The 22,446-nt window shown below is 46.5% G+C and overlaps 1 protein-coding gene across 2 annotated transcripts in view; it reads left to right on the top strand.

The window, feature by feature from the left end:
- The window catches only part of grm8a (glutamate receptor, metabotropic 8a), a 135,406-nt gene that overhangs the window by 102,748 nt on the left and 10,212 nt on the right, over positions 1-22,446 (top strand). For both annotated transcript variants that reach the window (XM_086058246.1, XM_086058245.1), the window contains exons 5-8: positions 40-194; positions 914-1,051; positions 12,275-12,478; positions 20,779-20,918. In XM_086058246.1, the coding sequence (XP_085914372.1) occupies positions 40-194; positions 914-1,051; positions 12,275-12,478; positions 20,779-20,918 (637 nt within the window). The remainder of the gene's footprint in view (positions 1-39; positions 195-913; positions 1,052-12,274; positions 12,479-20,778; positions 20,919-22,446) is intronic.

Here is a 22,446-nt window from a genome sequence, read left to right on the forward strand (position 1 = left end):
CATTTTCTTGGACGCTTTGTCTGCCGGCTTCATCCACAGGCGCGTTCTGGATGCGGCGAAGAGGAACAACCAGACGGGCCACTTCCTGTGGGTGGGCTCCGACAGCTGGGGGTCCAAGATCTCCCCCGTGATTGGCCAGGAGAGGGTGGCGGAGGGCGCCATCACCATCCTTCCCAAGCGAGCTTCCGTGGACGGTTAGTGTTAGAAAGCGGCGAGCGGAACATTTGGGAAGAGTTGCCAAACAGGAATCTGCAGCTCTCGAGCGGTTTTTGCATTCGACCGCTGACGCTTTGCGGGCAACGACGGAGCGAATGAAAACAAGGAAGGCAGATGAAGAAATCCGTTTATTGGTCTCTGAGAGCAGAAATCCAATCAGGTGCTGCGGCCCGGAGCGCTTCGGCTTCTCTGGCGCCGCGGCCCAATCTGGGGTCAACTTTGGCTCCCTTCAGATCCCAGAGTCGGAGTCGGTTCTTTTCGACAGTCGAAAGCGGAGAAGTCAAGCCGTGTCTTAAACTTAGCAACGTCCCAAAGCACCGTAAACGCGCAGCTTGGCTATTTTACTTTCTTACTGATCCCAATAAGGCGGGTCAGCCGATCCGGGCTTACGCGAGGAAAACTCCCGCCGCGTTCCCGAGGAGCTTCGCAGGTGCGTTACCTTGACAGCCGAGGAGATTAATTGCGGCGGCGCTTGTCAGCGTTTACCGGCAGTCGAGCACATCTGACGCCTGCTGGGGTTTCCCGCCCTCCACGGTTGGCTTCACTCGCACGCCGATGCCGTCCCGGCGGAGTCGGCCGTCCATGGATTCTGCAGCTTTGCAAAAATGTCCGCTGGTACACGACGGGGTCTTAAAATGCCTCGTTATCATATGGAAAGGTAATCGGCAACTCAGCTCAGTCTTTGATGTTCCCGCAGCCTTTGACCGCTATTTCCGGAGCCGCTCGCTGTCCAACAACCGGAGGAACGTTTGGTTTGCCGAGTTCTGGGAGGAGAACTTCAACTGCAAGCTGGGCATGCACGGCAAACGACCCGGCATCCTGAAGAAGTGCACAGGTAAGACTTCCTATTCGCAATATGAGGGTTTCACACGTGAAAAGGAAGTCGAGACGCCGACGTTTGCGGGATTGCGACCGTGGTTTGGGTTAACCCGAACCCTGTCGAAAAATGTCTATTGACTTGTACATTTCCCAGAATTATTATTTACACATTCCGACATTTTTTTTTCTACAAGTATCTGAGTTGTGTTGAATCTGCCGTTCTCCGTCATTCACTTGCATTTACCTCAAGTTGACCTAAAGTTTGCTAGCTTCTGATTGGTTCGTGTTAGTCAGCTGATATATATATACATTTGACTATTTATATTATATATCTATTTAGAGTGGGCCAAATAGACTCATTTTTAATAATAATAGTAATATTTCCACTTGGAAGAAAGTAAAATCAATAAAAAAAAAAAAGAAGAAGTCACTCAAGGGCTGAGGAACGAACTCGCAACCTTCAGCTTGGGAGTCGATCTCGTCCCTGAGACGCGCAGCGCTTGCGTTGTGTTCGTACGTTCTTCTTACGTCCTAAATAGTCTAATTGACTCTACAGAATTGACTGTGTAATAATAATATGTCGAAAGAATCTTGTTCTCGCTTTTTTTTTTTTTCTACCATTAGAGCGGCACACGTTCAAAGCAGCCGCGCTTGTGCGTTCGGCAGTTTCTCCTTTCTCGTTGTGGTCATTTTGCGTCTTTGTGCATGTCGTCGTTGTTGTGTGTGCGTTTGCTCGCATCTGCGCTTCGACCCGCGTTTTTCTGCTGTCGTGTCAAAGCGCTCGCGGCTCGTTATCGGACACAAAGGCTCGCACCGGAACGGAGGTGCAACCGTCCGTGCTTACAAGCCGTGCGCGTGCGCGTGCGCGTGCGCGTGCGCGTGCGCGTGCGCGTGCGCGTGTGCGTCGTGACACGCGACTGGAGCGCAACTCCAGCACAGTCAGCAACAACATTCAATACTTTTGTCTTTATGGCTCGCTGTAATATCAAGCGTAAATCCTGTTCACTGCTTGCCGTGTGTGTGTGTGTGCGTGCTTGTGTGTGTGTGTGTGTGTGTGTGCGTGCTTGTGTGTGTGCGCGTTTGCGTGTCACAGCGGGTGTCTTCGGCCCGACAGCCGTCATTAGTTCCCATAATTAGGTTTGCGAGGGCTGCGACTGACCATCTATTACCCGCCGTGGCATTTGCGCGAGCGTGCGCGTGTCCGTGTCGAGTGCCTCGGTGTCCAACAGCGGAGTCCATTAATTGCAAGCGCTGGAGTTTGCGACCTCCCGATCATCGAGGCACGCAAGCCAATCGGCGGGCGCCGTCTGTTCAAGGTCACCGCGGCGACACACCTGATGGCCAGCATATGCAAATGAGCAAGATTATTATTGCTTGAGAGAAATTGCAAATGCATGAGTGACATGAACGCATCCACGTTCACTCAAGCAACCCCCTTCGCTCCCGGCTGATTTACTGGACTTTTTGCAAGGCCCACAGAATATTCTGTCCTATTGCTATAAAAACATGGAAAGAAAGATGAGTCTCTGTTTCCGTTTTGTGGCAATTAGCGTTTGAATATTGCGACGTTTCATCATTATTCACAAATCGGTTTTGAACTTTGGGTAAATGAGCTTTTTTCAACATGGCCCTGGCTGATCTCTTATACTCTGTTGCCACCTTCTGGCATTGCTTTAAACCACCATCAAAGCCTTCTTTATGCTCTAGCGTAAACAAAACATAAAAAAAGCAGGAATTTGTTTTTGGGAGCGAAGGACAAAGTATTCCAAAAAATGATTTTTCACTTTTGGGGGTTTGAATGAGTTCAGTGGAAATGGAAGCGGTACGGCTCATTTCGATCAAACCAAATAATGAAAAATGAGAATTTGTTTGGCAGTTTTGGTCTAACATACTGAAAAGAATGAAAGCAAAACTGCTGCTTTGGTTTTTAGTGTGAATTATGCGGTGACAAGTTTTCTTTTTGTTGTCTTCAGCCATTGAATGCTTTTAAAAGGCATTTTTGTGAAGCTGCTGGCTTTGCAGCGTTTCCAAAGATGCGCAAGTTCTGGCCGCCATCGAGCATCCAAGAAAGGCCTCGTTGTGTTGCCTGATGGCCGAACGGGACCAACAACGCGTCACTTCCTGGTCATTGAGCAGCAATTAATGGAGGGAAAAAGTCTGAGGATTACAATCAAACCTGCTCCTCTTAATTGATCGTTCATCAACCAAGCCTTGGATTGGACCCATTATTTGGTCCTGATTCTTAATTCTTCAAACTTTTCAATGCTTCAAACTTCTTTCTTGTAAGAAGCGTTTGAAGATACGAAGCCCCCGGTGCGACCAGTGTGGGTGCGCGTGAGACACTCTGAAGTAGCTGCAAATCAAGCGTATGCTAACAAGGTGGATGTAAGGGGGGGGGCGGCGGGTGGGGGGGGGGCAGGCTTATCGGGCTTTGAAAGCCTTAAAGTGGAGCACGGAGACAGATGGCCATCGCGATCGACGAGGAAAGCCACCATGGCAAAGACGTGACGTGACGCGTTGCATTTGTTGTCACCCCCGCGAGCTCAAGTGCCATTTAGACGCCGCCAAATGATCTTTTGTCAGCCCCGTGGAGGACGCGCTGACTTGACTTTATTCACACGTGACTCATGCCTGGATGGAGCCCATGTGCGCACGCACGCGCACGCGCACACGCACGCGCACAGTTGGCTTTATGTTTCGTACCTCCATCGATCGCTGCACTCGTAAACACGCGTGCACACTGAGATGTCTTGCGAGAGCTTTCAGGAGACAAGAAAAGGACATACACCGGGTTTGTAGACTATAAAGTGAATATCAAAAGTCTACACCCCCCCTGTTCAAATGCCAGGTCATTATGATATAAAAAAAATGAGACCATGGTAAATCACTTCCAAACTTTTTCCACACAATTTTCACTTTTAAGTGAGAATTCTGTAATTAGAGTCAGAATTTTGACTTTAAGGGGATGATTCTGACATTCTTCTCAGAATTCTGACTCCCCCCACAATTCATAGCTCTACGTCACAAAGTCAGAATTCTCAATTTAAAGTCAGATGAACTCTTTTACTGCCAAACGTTATCCAAAAAACAACCCGACAGCGCCAGACGATTTTGAGCATTTTCACTCATCTTTCAAGGCAAACAGAATATTGTGCGCTGTGACGACATAATCATAAACCATATGAACGATTGGATTCCATTCTTTTATTAGTAAAGAAGTATGTTTCTACCTTATTCCGTTCTCTAGTAATTACCATTTGAAAATGGCTCATTTGAGTGACATTAAGTGACAATTGAAAAGATAAGCAGAAAACAAGCTTTCTGCACAACAGTGACTTTGACGTGGAATATTTTTGGTTTCGTGACATTCTGCGAATTCGACTTAATGTGGCTTTGATCATTCGCGTCATCTTTGGAAACCTTCTATTTCCTAAGATCCGCCATGTTTTCATGTCATTTGATCCACAGGAGCCCATTGAAAAGGGATCCGATAGTTAGTGTCTGTTCACAAAGCAGCGCCGCACAAGACGTTGCACGTTGAGCAAAACAAAACATCCAGTTGACGACAATTGACGTTTTTGCCGGTAAAAGAAAGAAATCTCACATTCAAGTCAGAATCAGATGTACAGAAGTGAAGACAGTTGAAACAATAAATGAATAACATCAAAGACTAAAACAGCGGCAGAGTCACGTTCGGAGTCAAGAGCCCAAGAATAAAAAATGTGTTAAAGATGAGACGTTCTGGCGCGTTGGGGTTTGAATTGATTGAAGAAATCTGGAAAATGTTGATGTTCATGACGGCTCAAAGCTTCGGGAGTTTTTGCCCACCTTTACGCCCTCAAAAACAACATTTTTCTTTACAATCAGTGCATTGTCACGGCAACAGCGTGGGAACAAATAAAAAGCTTTCAATAACATCTTAAGATGAAACGCGTCAAATTTGAAGACTGTTGGATCAATTCTGTAGGATGAGTTTGTTCAAATATGACGGAATACAATATGTCTCCAAATCGTACATCTCGATGTAACGTTCAACAGGAAATGCTTTCATGCCCGCCCCTGTCATATAATAGGTCGGTGACCCCCGCGACCCCCGCGAATATGCAAAACGGGGCCAAAATGAGACGTTCAAATCCTCATAGCTCAATTCCTGTTCATTTTCGGGTGCCGCGACCAAAGGCTTTTTTTTGTTCGTCTTGGGGGGGCGACACGTGCCGGACAATTTTTTTAGCCGTCGGTCAAACGTAGCGGGACGGGGCTCGGTTCTACCCACGTTGGGGGCGCTACAGACCCATTTTGTTTTGGACTCGTGTACGGCAACTTTAAAAAATCACATTTTTGGCCAGGCCGAACCTGTGTCAAGTTTGGTGAGTTTCCAAAAATGCGACTCTTTGCGGAGAAGAAAAATAATTCCAACAGAAACTAAACTAAACAAAGAAAAAGAACAAAAAAGAGCAGGGGTGTGTCGACTTTTTCTATCCGCAGCTGTGCAGAGTTGCCAGTATTTTGTTCCTTTTGCGGTCGTCGTTCTTCATCCTTGGAGTGGAGACGCCATGGATGGCTTTAATCCCACTAAAATGCTGCTTGGCCTTTATTGCGATTTCCGTCTCCGGTACACGTCCCAAGGCTGCGTTTGCGTCGCCGCACGCTGCGTTTATGCACATCGAAGCCCTTCACGCGCAAACACACGCCGGCGCTGTTCCGCTAATGTGATTTCACCGCAATGTGCGCTTTATTTGTCTCTTCCCGTCCGTCTTGCCGGATGCGATATCTTTGGCTGCTGTTGCGCAACCTCCCCCTTTTCGCTCCTTTGTTTGCGCGGGACGGCTCGCCGGCATCCAGCAGGCGAACCCTCAGCGCGACGTTCCTGTTAGCTTGTCGCGGCGAACGGCAAGCGCGCGAGATCGAATAAAGTGAAACGGAAGAGCCGCAGAGGCAGCGGGTACACGGGCCGGCGCGGTGATGAAGCATCGCATGAATAATGACTCATGAATATTTTATTGGAGCTCTTTGAATCCGCGGTAATAAAACATAATAACAACGCCGTAATGTATATTAAATGCTTATGTCAGCAGTGTGGCACGAGTCGAGGAAAGCGGAGCAGCCGATTGGCTTCTTGTGAACACCCGCTGCTTATTTGCGAATTTTGTCATCGACATTCAAGCGGCGGTTTTCAATCGGACTCATCTTGAGAGGGTCGCCGGTGTTTTTAGGACAAACGTACTGAGGGTAGAACGATAATCGGGCATTTTGATGAATATCGGGAGCGGCCTTTTTGATAAAAGGTCCATTTTAATCTCAGGGAATTCTTTATTTGCATTTTCAGTTCACTTTATGAGAGATGCTGTTTACTCTGGGAACCTTCTGGACCTTTTTTTCTGTTCAACATTAAAACAGCAACGGTATTTGATTCTAATTACCTTGTAACGTAATTGTATTTTTTAAGACACATTATCAAAATGAGCCAAAATTTGGCTCACGGTTGTTAGTGAGATATCTCCGTGGCATCAGACCGATACATTCATCTAGTTTGTATTTATTTGTTTGTTTTTGATGCCTTTAATGGACACCTAAGAGCACAACCATCTTCTGTATATATACAAAAAAACTCGTTCAGAATATTCGCACCCAAGCTCTCGATCCCAACCGTGTTTTCTTGTTTCGGAATGAAAGCACACAAGTCAGCTCAACCCAAAATGATCCTTAGCTCTCTAGCGCCATCTGGTGTAATATGACAAAAACACACTTTTCTACATTTAGTTGATGCCCCAGCGAAGAGATCAATTGGGTAATCGCAGGAAATGCACGATAACACGTCAGCTGTGCAGCGCATCAAAAAACATGAAAAAAACATGATTTATAATGAGAGTCAATGGGCCACAATTTGGACATTTTTACTCATGTGTCGTATAAAAATTGGTTTTCCACTTATAATAATGACAATAATCATTTTGAAATTTTGGACGCTGCCATATTGAACTTCAACATGTTTCGGACAATTGGGTGCAATTTCAGCTCACCCAGTGATTTTTTTTCCATATGCTTTATGTTTGATATTATTATTAATAAAAGCCAAAAATTGGACACTTTCCTAACGAGGGTTTTCATTTAACTTTTTAAGACGTACTGATAACCTTTTGGGAGCTCCCTGAACATTTTTTATTTTTGAAAAGTCTGAAAAAATGTATCGATCTATCTCTAATTCAAATTCTTTCAAACTGTTCTTGTGTTTCGAGAAAACCTCCATACTTCCTGAAAACTGCCAGAAATTCGATACGTGTGACTGCCCCCCCCCCCCCCTTCGGTTTGTTATTTTATTGACACGGCAATTGACTCGTGGCATAAACTGGCAAATGATAGCAAATTGACATTTTACATTGAATTCCTAAACTGACAAACGATTGACTAATGCCGCAACGTGTTGCCTCGGCTTTACTGCCCGCTGGTTCGGTCTCCGATCCTCATTTTCTATTCTTCTGCAATTGATTATTCATTTTCGAAGCTCCCAGACAAGTAAAAGACAACGTGTGTGTGTGTGCGTGTCAAATAGAAAGTAATAAATAATCAAATTGTCCAAGTTTAGGTCTTGGCGTGCGTGCGTGCGTGCGGGCGTGCGTGCGTGCGGGCGCCATTCTGCCTGATGACGACTTGACGTCTCAGGAAAAGTTAACCAATGCAAATGTATTCACGAGCATTCCAAATGATTGCGTGCGTTATTGGGAAGATCGCTCACTTTCATTTCCCTTTTCTTGATTCCTGATTCCTTCTCGGTGCCATAAACCAAAAAAACGCCATCTGGATTTTCTGTTGGAAAGGAAAAAAGTGGGGAATGCATTTCTTTAATGGGACAAAATGGAGAAGGTGTGAATTGAATTTGCGCTGCTAATTGATGTTTAATTAAGGAGCCGGTTCCAATCATTAGTCGGCCCGTCATCCGCGAAGCCATCCATCGCGCGCGGCCATGAAAATGCCTCATTGCGCGGCGCGCCGTGAAGGCGTCCGTCAAGGCGCCGCCGCCACTCAGCATTTTTCAATGGCATGACTTTGACTAAAGCAAATTTAATGGCGGCGCGTCGCATGCGAGGCGACGCAAACAAAACAAATGCGTTCATTGGCGAGCTAACGTAAGGTTTGAGTGCAACGGGTAGAAAGTTGCTCATTTCTGTCTTTTATTGTGAAAAGCTTCGTACGTATGGAGGCCAACATTGAAATCAATTGGTTACTAATACAAAAATCAATACAACTGAAAATAAATTTCTATATGCAACCGAGTGAGACCAGCGTAAATATTGTCCATTTTCAACATCTCTCTTCACGATGCTTTTTCTACCTGCCATTCGTGACAAAAACGTGTGAATATTCCATGCGGTGTATTATTATTATTATTATTATTTGTTGGCTGGCCCGGCTGCGTATCCGAAGGACCGCCTTGAATTGGAAATGGCGACACACGCGTTGACTTTTGCCACGAAGCCGATAGCAGCCGCGCTCTCATCCAAATGCGCTTGCATTCCGTAGATTCTAATCGGCCTCTCAAGGTCAAACATTTCGGCAAATTCAAGTCACTTTGAGGCACTTTGCATCGTTGGAAACTTCATTTTGGACACGTGACGTGCACCTTTTAGCGTCCGCTTGTACGTGTCGGATGAAATGAACACAAAAGCGAGTGGCTGGAGGTCTGCGCTCGAACATGCACACCTGATGCAATCCCGAGAAACTGCACCCCCCCCCCCCCCCCCGCTCTGGCGCCGCTCATAAGGACATAAGCTTATTTAGCCGTCGAGAGGCACGATTGCGTTTTCTTGCAAAATGCTGATTAATGCCAAGGAAAGAAATTGTTGTTTTTCGGTGACATTGCGGCACAACGTTGGCACAACGTTGGCACGACGTTGGCACGACTTCGGCGCTTCGGAACTGTTGCGATGAATGAATGACTCCAATTTGTTACGTTCATTCGATCAGGATTTCACAGGAGCAAACTGTAAAGCACGTTTTTATCTCTTGAGGTCAGATTTATTATACGGAGACAATTTTCACTGGCGGAAATATTTGAAGGCACTTGAGCAGCTGCGAAATGTCGCCATTTGCAAATATTTGCCATGAGAGCGACGCCTCGTGCGATTGGCAGAAGAAGAAGAAAAGTCACGTGAGCGGCGCCGGGCCCACCGCGTTGCGCATCACCGCACCTGCCAACGAGGCGCCAATCTGTGTCAGGAAGCGCGTCCGCCACATCGCATCGAGCTCAATTCTGCCCTCCAAATCAGCTGGATTGAGTTTCCCAAAGACCAAAGCATTTTTCACCTTGTTTTCATTTCATATCGACTTTCCATGCGTTCTTTGGGGTGCAAGTTGCTAATGATAAGACATTTAGCTCAACGGTTACGTAAGAGATCCTCCGCTGTTGAGGAATATAAATTCTATATCGGTTCATTTGACACATTTACCATCAAACTTGCAGGCTTTTCTGCCAAAACATTGGAAAAAACGTGTTTTTTCCCCTGTGATCTGTTAGTGGCCTCTAGGTGGGGCAGCTGAGCACACAAAATGATTTCCTTGTTTTAAGGCTTGCCGCGTATCGCTCGTCCGTTCCTCTGATGGCAAAGCGCATTCTGGTTTTCGTGTCTTTGGGTTACAGTCCGGACCTCCTTTTTGTGGCAGCGAGTTTTTTTTTTCTCGCCATAATTCTTGATTTCTTTGTACTTTGACCTTTTGTCCAGTTTTGTTCTTTGGTACTTTGCAGTTTTGTGTAATAAAGACTATTTGAGTTTTGCGACGCTTTCGGGTCCAACTAATCACAGTTCATGACGATTAAAAAAATAAAATTACATAGAAAAATCCATTTTAAGAAGTCCGTGCCTCAAAGACTTTCACGATCAACGCATTATTTTTAACCTGAGGGCTTCTGATTACAAATAACTAAACAATATTGCATAAAGATTGCAACGCAAAGATGATCCAGCAGGTGACGTCGAGCAACAGCGTGACACGGCGCCGACGCAGCGCCGACAATGCATCAATACGATTTGCACAATGTGTTGACACGCTTCGTGAGGCCTCATCGGCACATCGCTGCGAGTTAAGTGACGCTGCCGTCAACAGGCTTGGATGCTCGTCCTTCGTGCCGCCTCCTGATCACGCGAGAGGAAAAGATACGATTACTCTATTCTTCTAGAGATCTGACAGGGGACGCCCTCGTTTAAATGTTGCTCCGCCCTCGTTTAAATGTTGCTCCGCCCTCATTTAAATGCTGCTCCGCCCTCATTTAAATGCTGCTCCGCCCTCATTTAAATGCTGCTCCGCCCTCATTTAAATGCTGCTCCGCCCTCATTTAAATGCTGCTCCGCCCTCATTTAAATGTTGCTCCGCCCTCGTTTAAATGTTGCTCCGCCCTCATTTAAATGCTGCTCCGCCCTCATTTAAATGCTGCTCCGCCCTCATTTAAATGCTGCTCCGCCCTCATTTAAATGCTGCTCCGCCCTCAATGCGTACATTCATCTTGAAGGAATCCTCCAGAAGTTTGACCACTTTCAGGAACAGGAACAAAATAGCCGCAAACGACACACTTAACTCAATCAAGGACCCGGGGAGACGTTTTAATGACACAAATGGAGGTTATGGAATTGCGGAAAGACATTTTGTGTTGTTGTTCCTCTAAAACTTTCAAAGGAAGGCAAGTTGTGTGCTTTTAAACCACAAGTGGCTTTATTTGTAGTGGGGGATTAAAAAGACATCATATTGGTACTAGCAATGCTATATTTTATATATAAATATATATAATTCAAATTATTGATTCAAATTGTTATTTAAAAGGAATTTTTTCTGAAATCTCGGAAAAATGAAGTTCATGGCAGACAGTAACTTGACGGCATGTAATAATTGATGAAGACGTTGCTCTGAAAACAGATGAGGCTAAAGAAAGCTTCTGCATTTTGTAGTTCAGATTCAAATCAAAACAAAAAGACAGCTGGCAGGGCCCACCCCTGGTGAGCAGCCTACGGTTAGGGCGTGCCCAGGGGTGGGCGCCACCTCCTACTCGCCTCAGTCCACACAGAAAGTTTTAAATATTTTCATGCTCCCAAAGACATATTTATACGTTGTTTTTTGTTTTTTGATGCTAGAGCAAACAGAAGGCTTTGATGCAGCCTCGGAACTGAAAAGAACACTTGAAGCAATGATAGCAAAAAACGGCCAGCAGGTGGCAGCAGAATGTACGAGATCAAGCAGGGCCATGTTGCAAAAAGCTCTTTTGACCACAGATTTGTGAATAATGATGAAACTTGGCTACATGCTAATGCTAAAATGCTGCAAAATGGAAACAGATAGAAATATACTTTTTTTCTGATGAAGAAGAGACTCTAATCTTTCTTTTGTTTTTATAGCAATAGAAGAGGTGGGCCTTGCAAAATCAGTCCAAATCCAGGCAAACAGCCGGGAGCGAAGGGGGTTGCTTCAGTCAAAATGGCTGCAAGTGAATGAGTTGAGGGGCGGGTCAAAGGGCAGGCCATCAGGATGACTTCAGAGGCAGTAGGAAAAAAGAAAGCACCCCGCTACATTGCAGTAAACGGAAATGCTAACCGCGCTAACGTGCGCTCATGTCGCATCGCCTTGACGGTCGCGATGGACTTTTGTTTGGACAGTATTTTGTGCCGTTTGGCAGTTTGTAATTGGATTTAGGCAGAGCATGATTCTAACAATTGGAACAATAGCCGCAAGCTGAAGCGGCAAATACACTCCGTGTGACTGGAAAAGACATCACGGCAACCTCAATTTCGCTACGTTCGCAAGCGTTCGCCGCTCACTGACATTCGTAAGAAGGCTGATGTCGAGATTTGTCCGAACTGATCACCGGCCCGGCTGACCGTGGGTCGAACCCCGACGCAAACGCCATTCACTGTATTTATTGTCTTGCGTTGTTTGTGGAAAAAGTGGACATGAAACGAGGACGACACTTGAAGGCCGAGACTGCACGCGTTTTCCTTTTTTTACGATCGCTGCGCTTAATTATCAACCGCATGCCTAAAATAGTGACGCGGGTTAAGAAGCCTTCGTCCTTAAGAGCTCTCGAACCGCCGACCCACTGAAGGAAGCATGTCCATGTTTTTTCTCACAAGTCTGCCACGTTGCGACGTCACAAATTGGCCGATTTAGCAACGCTGGCAAATGCGTGCGTTTTTTCCCTCCGATGATAACAAATGCACGCATTGATGCGTGCCGCGCCTTTTGTGCGTTTGTGCCGCAGGTTTGGAGAAGGTGGGCCGCGACTCCAGCTACGAGCAGGAAGGCAAGGTGCAGTTTGTGATGGACGCCGTCTACGCCATGGCGCACGCGCTGCACCACATGCACCGCAAGCTCTGCCACGGCGAGCCGGGCCTGTGCCCGCGATTGGCCAACAGCATCGACGGCAAGGAGCTGCTCGGCCACATTCGCGCCGTCAACTTCAACGGTGAGTTGCCCGCTGGCCCACGCGACGTCCGGCGCATCCTTTCTTTTCTCGCGACAAACGCTTTCTTTGACGCCGGCAATATCAACGGCGGACTCCCAGAAACGACATCCAAACGGGCGCGGCGCGAGACGGGAGAAAGACCTTCATTCATTCCGTCATCAAAATTGGACGAGTCGTGGCTCAAAAATGACTTCCGGTGTTTAGTGTCAGACAACAGACGATAAAAGGCCGATGTTGAGCACACGGTGAATTTTTGGGAGAACATTTGACTCTAAAACCAGTTGATTAGCCCCCAAAATTTGCACTTGGAAGTGAGAAAAGTAAGTATTTTGTGCACGGGAGAGATAGAGGGGCCGCCTCCCAAGCTGAAAGTCATCAGTTCGTTCCTCAACCCTTGTGTAACTTTTTTTTTTTTAATAAACTAATAAAATGTACTCACAAAATGTCCTTCTAAAATTTAATTTGAATTTCTGAGTGAAAAAAAACAAATCTTAACTCGATGTTTGTCTTAGGATACGCCAATTTTCTCATACACAGTAAAAATACTTTGAGTCAAATGAATATTTTACTCTCTTTCAAGTGTTAATTTGATTCTGTTTAGAGTGGGACCAAATCGTCTCTTTTTAGTCAAATGTACTCTAAAAGATTTCCTGCGTAGGAATCCTTTGCACCTCCAAAATCATCATTTTTCTGGAAACCTCTAAAATGGCACTTTTTTGGGGTGTTTGTTTGGTTTGTTTTCATTTTTTTGGGGGGGGGGCACATTTGTCCATTGCATCATTGAAGAGCGCGAGCTCATTTCAACTCTTTCGATTGGTCAAACTTTGTACAAATAAATCAATAAAATGTGTGGAATTCATGAAATGAACCAACGTGCGAATATAAACATAATCGAGCCGAAACCTCGTAAGTCACAATTGGGCAAAGTTCATATTGTGTCAAAAGTCGACACGTTTGGTCAGTTGACATAACGGGCGTCATTTTGACCAATTGAAAGTGTTGAAAATGGCGTATTCTCTTTGATGATGACGCAAACAAGACGACATTGTTTTTGGGAACGTTTTTTAAAAATGAAACAATTCAAGGCTGAATTTCAATCCGGCTTTTCTCGCAGCCGGTATGACTCGTGCATGTATTATTGAATCATTCGAACCCATTCGTTTCCGTCCAACACGCGTCATCAGAAAACATTTCTCGTTGGCAGTCGATTGAAATAAATGCAATTAGAAATCCAACAGGATTCCCGCCAGCTCTTTTGTTTGACTGCAGACTTGTTTCCCGTAATCGCAGCAAGAATGTCATTTTCGACAGCCGACATAATCCCGCCCATGACGCTTAGCAGAACGTGCGTACATAATAATACATCGCGTCTGGAGTCATAAATGAGTTCTCGCCAGCGTCCTCGTCCCAAGACGTCTCACTGGCACGCGAAAGCTAATTAAAACGAAAGAAAGAAATAAGAAACGAAGCAGACATATTAATGGTTTCCAATTTGGCCCAATGCAGGTGCAGAATTGAGTCCCTCAGCCCCCCCCCCCCCCCCCTGGGATTTTGCCCCCTCCTGACTATTTTAATTGGGCTCCCTCATTTCCTTCGAAATAATATCAGACGCTTGATATTTTTATGAATGTTTTCTCCGGCATGCTTTTCCCTTCCATGCCTCTCGCTCTGCCAACTTTTCATTTCCTGCGTCCCCGATGCATTGTGCGGCGTCGATGGCCTCCGATTAGTTAACAGGACACGCGGGGAGGAATTCATATGATGAGGATTACAAAAAAAGCCTTTCCTGGAAAGCAGCAAAGCATTCTGCCACCGTCGAAAGGGAGTCGATCTGCGCTCTGGCGCTCGCTGGAGACTCTTTTTCAGTTATTGCCGGCTTAGAGGGCGGCGGATCCTCCCTTAACCGCTTCCACTGACTTAGCTCGGGTTAGCATAACCCGCTGCAGCGTGTTGAGCGCAATCAGTCAGGACACCAGCGAGGACGGCAGACGGCGTCTCTTGAGTTGGCCACAATCGAAGAGCCCGCATTGTTTTCATCGCACAAGACGAATAATTCACGTCAATAAGTCATTGCGCGCTTCCTCGCACTGTTTCCTGCCACGGATGGGCTGAAAGAGCGACCATGTCCGTCATGTTCGAGGTGGCAAATCCAGGTCCAGAAAGTAAAAAAGAAAAGAAAACTGCCACCGTTTGGCTGTAGCTCCTTGTGCTAGCTAGCTAGCAGGTCAACGAGCACCTGGGGGCGAGCAGAAAGAACATTTAATAAGTTACAGGTGTGATATTAATAAGCATAGACGTCTCTCCTTTCTCAATTGGGGCGATGGAAAAGCCATCAGCCGGGCAATACTGCCCTCTAATGGATTAGTCGTGCAATGCATGTGTCAGATCACATACGTCGGGGTTTTAATGGGGAACAAATATTACAGTCATGAAACAAATGTCTTGTATTTAATATGATACGTTTGGCTTTCTTGTGTGAATTATTCTCTCTGGCTACGTTTAGCGCTTCGCTAGCAGCAGTTGTTGACGAATGCACGTTCACGTCCTACAGAAGTGGAAGAAATGTGACGACTCCGTCGTCGAACTCGTGCACTGGATTGTTTGACTCCTGTTTGATTTAAGATGGATGCCAAGGTTTTCAAATCAGTGACGTCCGTCCGTCCGTCCGCCGCGTCGTCGGAAATGGAACGTTTGTTTGTCAGGCAAATGATTTCCCTGACGCGGAGGCTCGCGTTGGGCGCAGTGCACAAAGACGGCGCTCGCCCCCCCCTCGCCTGTCATAACACAGCGCGCGTGCCCCCTCCGGTTGCCGTGGCGACGGCTCGCCCGCGCCGTCGTCTCATAGCGACGTTGCCGGTGCGAGTAAAAGTGTACGAGAAAGCGAATGGAGCGAGACGGAAGCCTGATTGGCGCAGAAAATCAACTGGGGCGGGGTTCGAATTGCGTACGGCCGGCCTGCGCGCGAATCGGACGAACTGTCTCCGTCGGCGGACTTTTCCTCTCTCACTAAATCACAAATGGATGGCGAGCCGATACGTCGCAGCATCGACGGCGAACATCATGACATCCGCGACATCATTTTTGTGCCATTTCTTGATGACCAAAAGTTTACCGGCATTTCCTCCAAATCGACTCCACGAGGAGACGGTTTGGCCGAATCGCGTTAAATCCAATGTGGATACCGTTAAATGTATGGGATGGCGTGCCGTGGGAGGAGCAAAATGGCATTGTCATGTCGGATATTCGACTTCTCCAAAGCCGCAAGCGGATGAAGTTTGAATTCTTTGCTCTGAGCAAATTCACCGAGGCTTTCAAAACTAAGACCCCCCCCCAACCGCCTCTCTGCTTGACCTCTTCCGTGTCCTTGACTTCTTCCGTCTTTCTCTGCTTGCCTTTCTCTCCCTTCACATTCCGTCCCGCCTCTGTTTGCTTCTCACGACTGCCGCTGACTCACCAGCTAATGTTTGCTCTTGTTCTTTTTTTTTGGTCAAAAGCCAAACATCCTTTTTTGCTCCTTAACTCTTCTGATTTTGGAAGATTCACACCCTCAGCAAGCAATAACAACACATTTCCACGTACGTGTCCACAAAATGGCGCCGGGCCAAACTTTTTATTCCTAAATTAACACTTTGCTTAAATATAGGAACATTTAAAGCACCACGATTTAATGATTTGTTTCAAATGTATTGGATGACAGTCCGATAAATATTTTACTTGAACTCATTCACTCGCAGGCATTTTGACTGAAGCAACCCCCTTTGCTCTTTTACTAGAATATTGTAATCTATTGCTTTCAAAACATGGAAGCGAGCAACAGAAAGATTAGAGTCTCTTCTTATGGCTTTGCAGCAATTAGCATTCGAGCATAGCCAAGTTTCCTCCTCATTCACATTCCTGCTGAAAAGACACAAAAAGAGCTTGTTGCAAAAATAACTAATAACTACCATTGCTTTAAGCCACCTCTTCATGCCAGAAGCTGCGTCAAAGCCTTTCTGTACGCTGTAGCATAAAAAAAATGGTGGGGGGTGCAGGACAAAGTATAAAAAACATATTTATACGTTTTTGGGTTTGAATGAGTTAAGATGGTTAAAAACAAACGCGTGAAATACAACGGAACTGTTCTTAGGCAGTGATTCTTTGGTGTGCCACTAGAGGGAGCCAGTATACCATATTTGCAAAATGATTGTAAACAAACACAGACCTTGATAAAAAAAGTTCTTCCAAATTAGTTTTGGGAAATTTGAGTTGAGAGCTGACCTCGGCCGAGACTAATTAAGAAACGCAAAGTTAGCGTGGACAAACCTGGTGAAAGTGGGAGAGCAAATTGCTGGCGTTCCGACGTCTGTTTGTACGAGCGAAAGACAAGAAAAGTTTCTTTGCAGTCTGCCAGGTCACGTCTCCCGCCAGGAGACAAGATGGACGCCGACGCGGGAAGCAGCTTGCGCTAATTAGAGCGGCTTGACTTTGTTGGGGGTGAGCTCTGTACCTGGCATTGTGACCTGGGAGGAAGCAGGTGGGGGGGGGGGGGGGGGTCGTGACGGGGGTCGTGGCGGGGGCGGGGACGAAGCCTTCAAACGGCTGGCGCATGATGAAGCTTGCTCACTCCAACTTCAGGGAGGAGGAGCACAGAAATGGGAGACGACGAAGTCGCCGGCGCCACCTAATGATCTCGGGGAGCAAGAATGAGCTGAAGGGGCCGCAACGACCCGACCTCACGAAGACGACTAAGAAATGGAAGCCATGGCCGTAACGTGGCGGAGACGGCGAGCAGAGGCGGACGGACGGCCGTTGGACAAATGGCGCCCGTAACCACTTGAGACGGCGAAAAAGGAAACGCTTTCAGCTCAATTGGCATCGCGACCGCTCGCTGTCACATGACTTGATGAGCGACACGACTTTGGCGAGCGGAAGACGTGATCAGAAAGACGGGATTACTTTGAAATGCTGAAATCAAGCACCAACATTTGAAAGATGATTCATTTGACAAACGAATGGAGCATGGCAATTTTTCCAACGGCAATTTTTCCATTCTTGTTGCCACAGCAACCAATTAAAGGCTTCAAAGTTGAATCTTTCGTTTTCATGTTAATCAAGACTTTGCTGTCAATCTGGTCAGCGTCTCCTTTCAGTCGGTTTGGCTTTCGTGACGACACGCTGGCAAACCAAGCAGGTGTGTGCAGCTCCACCTTTTTCTTGGGGGGGGGCATTCCACCGCAGTTGAAAACAGTTGACAGTCTTGTTATGTCATTTAAGTCACGGAAATATTGGAAACAGCTCGCCATCGTGTCATTGCTCCCGTTTGAAATATCGGAAGTGTCCCAAAGACATATTTACACTTTTATGTTTTGTTTCTTAACGCAAGAGCAAACAGCTCCTTACATGAAGAGGTGGCTTAAAGCAATGGTAGTTATTACAAAAAGCGGCCAGCAGGTGTCAGCAGAGTATAAGAGACCAGCCATGTTGCAACAGGCTCTTTTTGCCAGTGTTTTCCACTGCTTTGTGAATAATGATGAAATCGAGCTAGAGTCGAATGCTAATTGCCGCAAAACGGAAAGAGATCAAAATAAAAACAATTCTTGATGAAAGAGACTCGAATCTTTCTTTTGGTAGCTTCCATGTTCTGATCGCATTATCTCCATAATCCAGCAGGCGTTCCACGGGCACGTCGTCCTGCGGCTCGTCAGACAGCAGAGGTGGGCAATCGGGGTCTTGGAGGGCCGGAGTCCTGCAGGTTTTGCATGTTGCCCTTCTCCAACACAGCTGATTGAAATGGTCAGCTCCTAAGCCTGATATCCATCCCGTTGATTGGAATCAGCTGGTGTTGGACGAGGGAAGGTCCCAAACCTGCAGGACTCCAGATTGCCCACCTCTGCCTTGGAGCTCACGGTTATTCATTGTTGGACTTGGAACGCTACAAACCCTTTTTGTTGTTGTCTTATAATGAATGGTCTGCTTGCGTTGAATGGTCGCGAGTCCCGCCATCAAACAAAGTGCAGCGTGTCCTCCTCAAGTGTGCGTTGCTGGCTATTGTCTTTTTTCTCTCCGAAAAGCGTCCTCCAAACGGGCCTTTATTAAAGCTCTGTAATCAACTGAAGGCTTGAAAGGGGCTTGAAAATCTTGGCTGCGGGAGAAACGGAGCAAAGCAAGCGAGACGGGACCACGGCTACGATTTTTCTTTTTGGGGAGAAGAAAGCGATGAAGCAAGACTAAAAGTTACGGCGAGACAGACGGGGATCGAGAGTCGAGGGTGCGAGACGGCAGCGGCGGCTGCCGGGCGAGGCGGTTGGGAAGGCGGCCTGGCTTTAAAAGTGCAGACTGCAAAAATGTCAAAATTCCTAAAGGAAGGAAAACAGATGTTTGACTTTCCACCTCAGCTGGAGACAAATTTGCTGAAGTTGAGCTCGGTAAGTGCTTTGGACTCCCAAAGTCCGTCTCAGAAAGTTTTCCTTTTCTGTCCTTTTGAATGAAGCCAATGACAGCTGTGATGGTCAGGGGAGCACATCTGGGAGGAAGGACGCCTTCAAACATATCTTGAAACATATCCAAATCAAGCAAGCAACCCGTTATATACGTTGCTCATATATTCTGGTTATTCTGGAAAACTGACGGTTTTTGTGAAAGGTGACACGTTTCGGATTGTCACCATTTTGGGCTGGCTGACGTCCATACTGGTCTCGATCCAGCCCTGAACTCAACAGCCACCAAATCCCATCTCCACATTCAGAAGCACAAAAAAAGCGAATTGGCGCTAGCCAACATTTACTCGTTTGCTCCCAAAAACGTATAAATACGTTCTGTTTTGATGAACTGAAGACAACGGTTGAAGTCATGGTAGTTATGACAAGAAACGGGCAGCGGGTGGCAGCAGAGCAAAGGAGATCAATCAGGGCCGTGTTGCAAAAAGCTCACTTACGCACCGTTGTCAACAGATTTGTGAATAATGACGAAACTTGCCAACATTCGAATGCTAATTGCTGCCAAACGCAAACACAATGAAAGAAGAGACTCGTTTTTCTGTTGCCATGTTTTGATAGCGATAGAAGAGAATGTTCTGCGGGCCTTGCAGAATCGGTCCAAATCCAGTGACACAGCCGGGAGCGAAGGGGGTTGCTTCAGTCAAAATGGCTGCCAGTCAATGAGTTCATGTTGATGAATCAGACCTGGAGCCAGAGCACAAAGCGGAAGAAACCATTTTGGATTCTAAAACAAAATGATCTTTCTTCAATGGTGTTTTGAAGAGAAATGGGATTCTTCTTTTAGTTCGTACCTTTGAACCCTTTTCTTGTAACCAGCCATGCGGGACGTGTCAAAAATCATCCATGGGCCGCTGCAAAATGGCCCCCGGGCGCCGCGGTTGCTCAACCGAAATGTAAATCACAAGCGTTGCGAGTTTGTCAGGGCCGTGCTTTTGCCAACATGAAAGCTGGATGCTGCCGGTCGCGATGGCAAGTTGCAGCGATCGGCGCAGCTTTTAAAACCAACATCCACCGATGCCGACATTCGAGACGGAACGGATCGTCTTCGGCTCAAGGTAGACGCGGGAAAATAATTCTCCGCTCGCGTCGGTTAGAAAAGATGTGAAATATCAGGCAAAGTGAGGATGACGCGTTCCTAATGCACTTTCCAAGGTTGCCGCGGCGAATCATTTATTTTCCGACCTGCGCTGACGTCAATGGCCGCCTTTCGCCGCCGCCGAACCAAAGAGGCTCCAAAGGCAGCCTTAAACTTCTTTTGACGCCTCTCCTGATTGTTTAGCTTTTTATGCGTCCTCGGCCGCCTCCCGCCATATCGGTGACTTATCGTCGCCGGCTTTTATTTCCATAACGCAGCGCTTCCTCCGCATGTACGCCGTAATTGGATTTCGTCTGGCGCTCGCTCCGCGTCCGCAATCCCGTTGGGTTGCGTCTCCATGAAGGGAATGGCGAAGGGAAAGGGACAGAGAAAGAGAAGAAAAAGAGAAATGAAGCGCTCGTGCGCGCGCGTCTTCACACTCGAGCGCATACGCACTTCATATTGTAAACGGACCGGTACGTTACACGAGCCCAGATTGGACGCGCTTCGTATGCGGCGCCATCTTCTGCCGGCGTGTACGAATGGCGTCATAAATCCTTGAGTCCACCTCGCGTGTGGAAGAAGCGCTTTATTGATAATCCCACAAAAAAGTGAGGGCGGGCGTTGCGCAATCATCGCCGCGTCGCCATGAAAACAGTTTAAATGTTGCGGAGTGTCGGCCGCCTCCTCCGAGGCGAGCGCGGCCGGGGTCGGCTAATTCTCATCGTCTACCATTTTGTGGCCACCAGGGAGCGCCGGCACGCCGGTGGTGTTCAACGAGAACGGAGACGCGCCGGGAAGGTACGACATCTTCCAGTACCACATCACCAACGGGTCGGCGGCCGAGTACGCCGCCATCGGCTCCTGGACCAATCAACTGCACCTCAAGGTGACGTTTTTGCACTTCTTTTTCATCTCGAACCCGTATACCATCAAACGGTTGAACGCCGCAAACTCGATCTCAGCTCTTTGAAATCCACCAGGACTTCATTAAAACAAAACAAAAGACAGACGACAAGACTCATCGGCAATAAACACTTTCCGCATGATGGACGCCAAACCGAGCGTAAGAGAACATGTGTTCTGTTTTGTCAACCTGGTGGTTCTGATATGAAGTTGACAGGATAGCTGATATACGCTGGATATAAAAAGTCGGCACGGCACCGCTTTTTATGTGAGACGTTCAAAAAAATGAAACTATCGTAAATCGCCTTTTCCGGGAGAAAAACAATGAGCCGCTCAAATAATGTTCGCATCCTGACTGGGATGCGGTTGCCTTCAAAATCGCATCCAAATGTATTTGGACTCCTTTTTTGAAATCTAAAGCATACAGAAGGCTTAAAGCAATGGCAGTTATTACAAAAACGGCCAGCAGGTGGCAGCAGAGTATAAGAGATGGAAGCGTGGCCTTTTTTCACAACAGATGTGATGATGAAAATTGCTGCAAAACAGAAACAAATACAAATATACTTTCCTTTCTTTTTTTTTAAAGAGTCACATGCTTTTAATCGACCTTAATTGTAAACATTTGAACTTTCAATCACAAACAACACATCGCGTAGTAAAAGTAGACTCATTTTGGGTTGCTTTTACGATCTGCCCAAAATTGGCAAGTCGATGAATAAGGGATGAATCGGATCAGGAAATGTAGTCTGTCAGAAGCGATCATGCGCGGCGCGAGATCTTTCAGAAAGTTTCCAAACGCGCTCATTTGCACTCGCGCCGACGCGCCGACGCATGAGGACGTGAAGTCATTATTTTCCCTGACAGTTATATTTGCCCCCCCACAGCAAACTGCCAAGCGGCGGATGAGGAACACTCTTCGATTCTCGTTTTAGCGCTCGTTGCTACTTGTAAATTCACTTCAAAGATGTCATTTAGAAGCCGTTCTTGTTTTTTGTTCTTTGCATTTTAATCGTCGCTCTCAAAACGGGTCTGAGCAGGTTGGAGGGCCGCAAAATCATTTGCCATAAATTGCCGCCGTGTGTTATTAAACAATGCGTTCATACTTTATCCTTGCGCCAATTAAAAGCTCTGACAGGATTGCAATAACAATCTTAGCTGCCGAGTTGTGTATTGCTTGCGTTCTCTCAAGAAATAAGAAATGAAAAAATCATCACAATATCGAGGAAATAAGCAACTTCTTGAGACGAAAGACAAAGTTGTTGTTATTATTGCCATTGACATCGTTCAAATTTCAGCACTTTTTTTAAAATCCCATTTCTGAAATAGTCATGACAGAAGTTAACATCCAGTGCAGCCGTTAAAGCAAATGCCTCGCATTTTGGAAGGTCAAGGTTCGATTCCTACTTTTCCTTTTCTGAATACATTTCATCCAATAATTTGACATCCATTTTACTAAAGGTCATTTCAAGTGTTTTCTATATATCAATATTTCCAGCAGTTTGAATTTCCTG

The sequence above is a fragment of the Leptonotus elevatus genome, chromosome 17, assembly GCF_054856555.1.
Source record: "Leptonotus elevatus isolate MCC_2025b chromosome 17, RoL_Lele_1.0, whole genome shotgun sequence".
In the NCBI taxonomy this organism is placed as follows: Eukaryota; Metazoa; Chordata; class Actinopteri; order Syngnathiformes; family Syngnathidae; genus Leptonotus; species Leptonotus elevatus.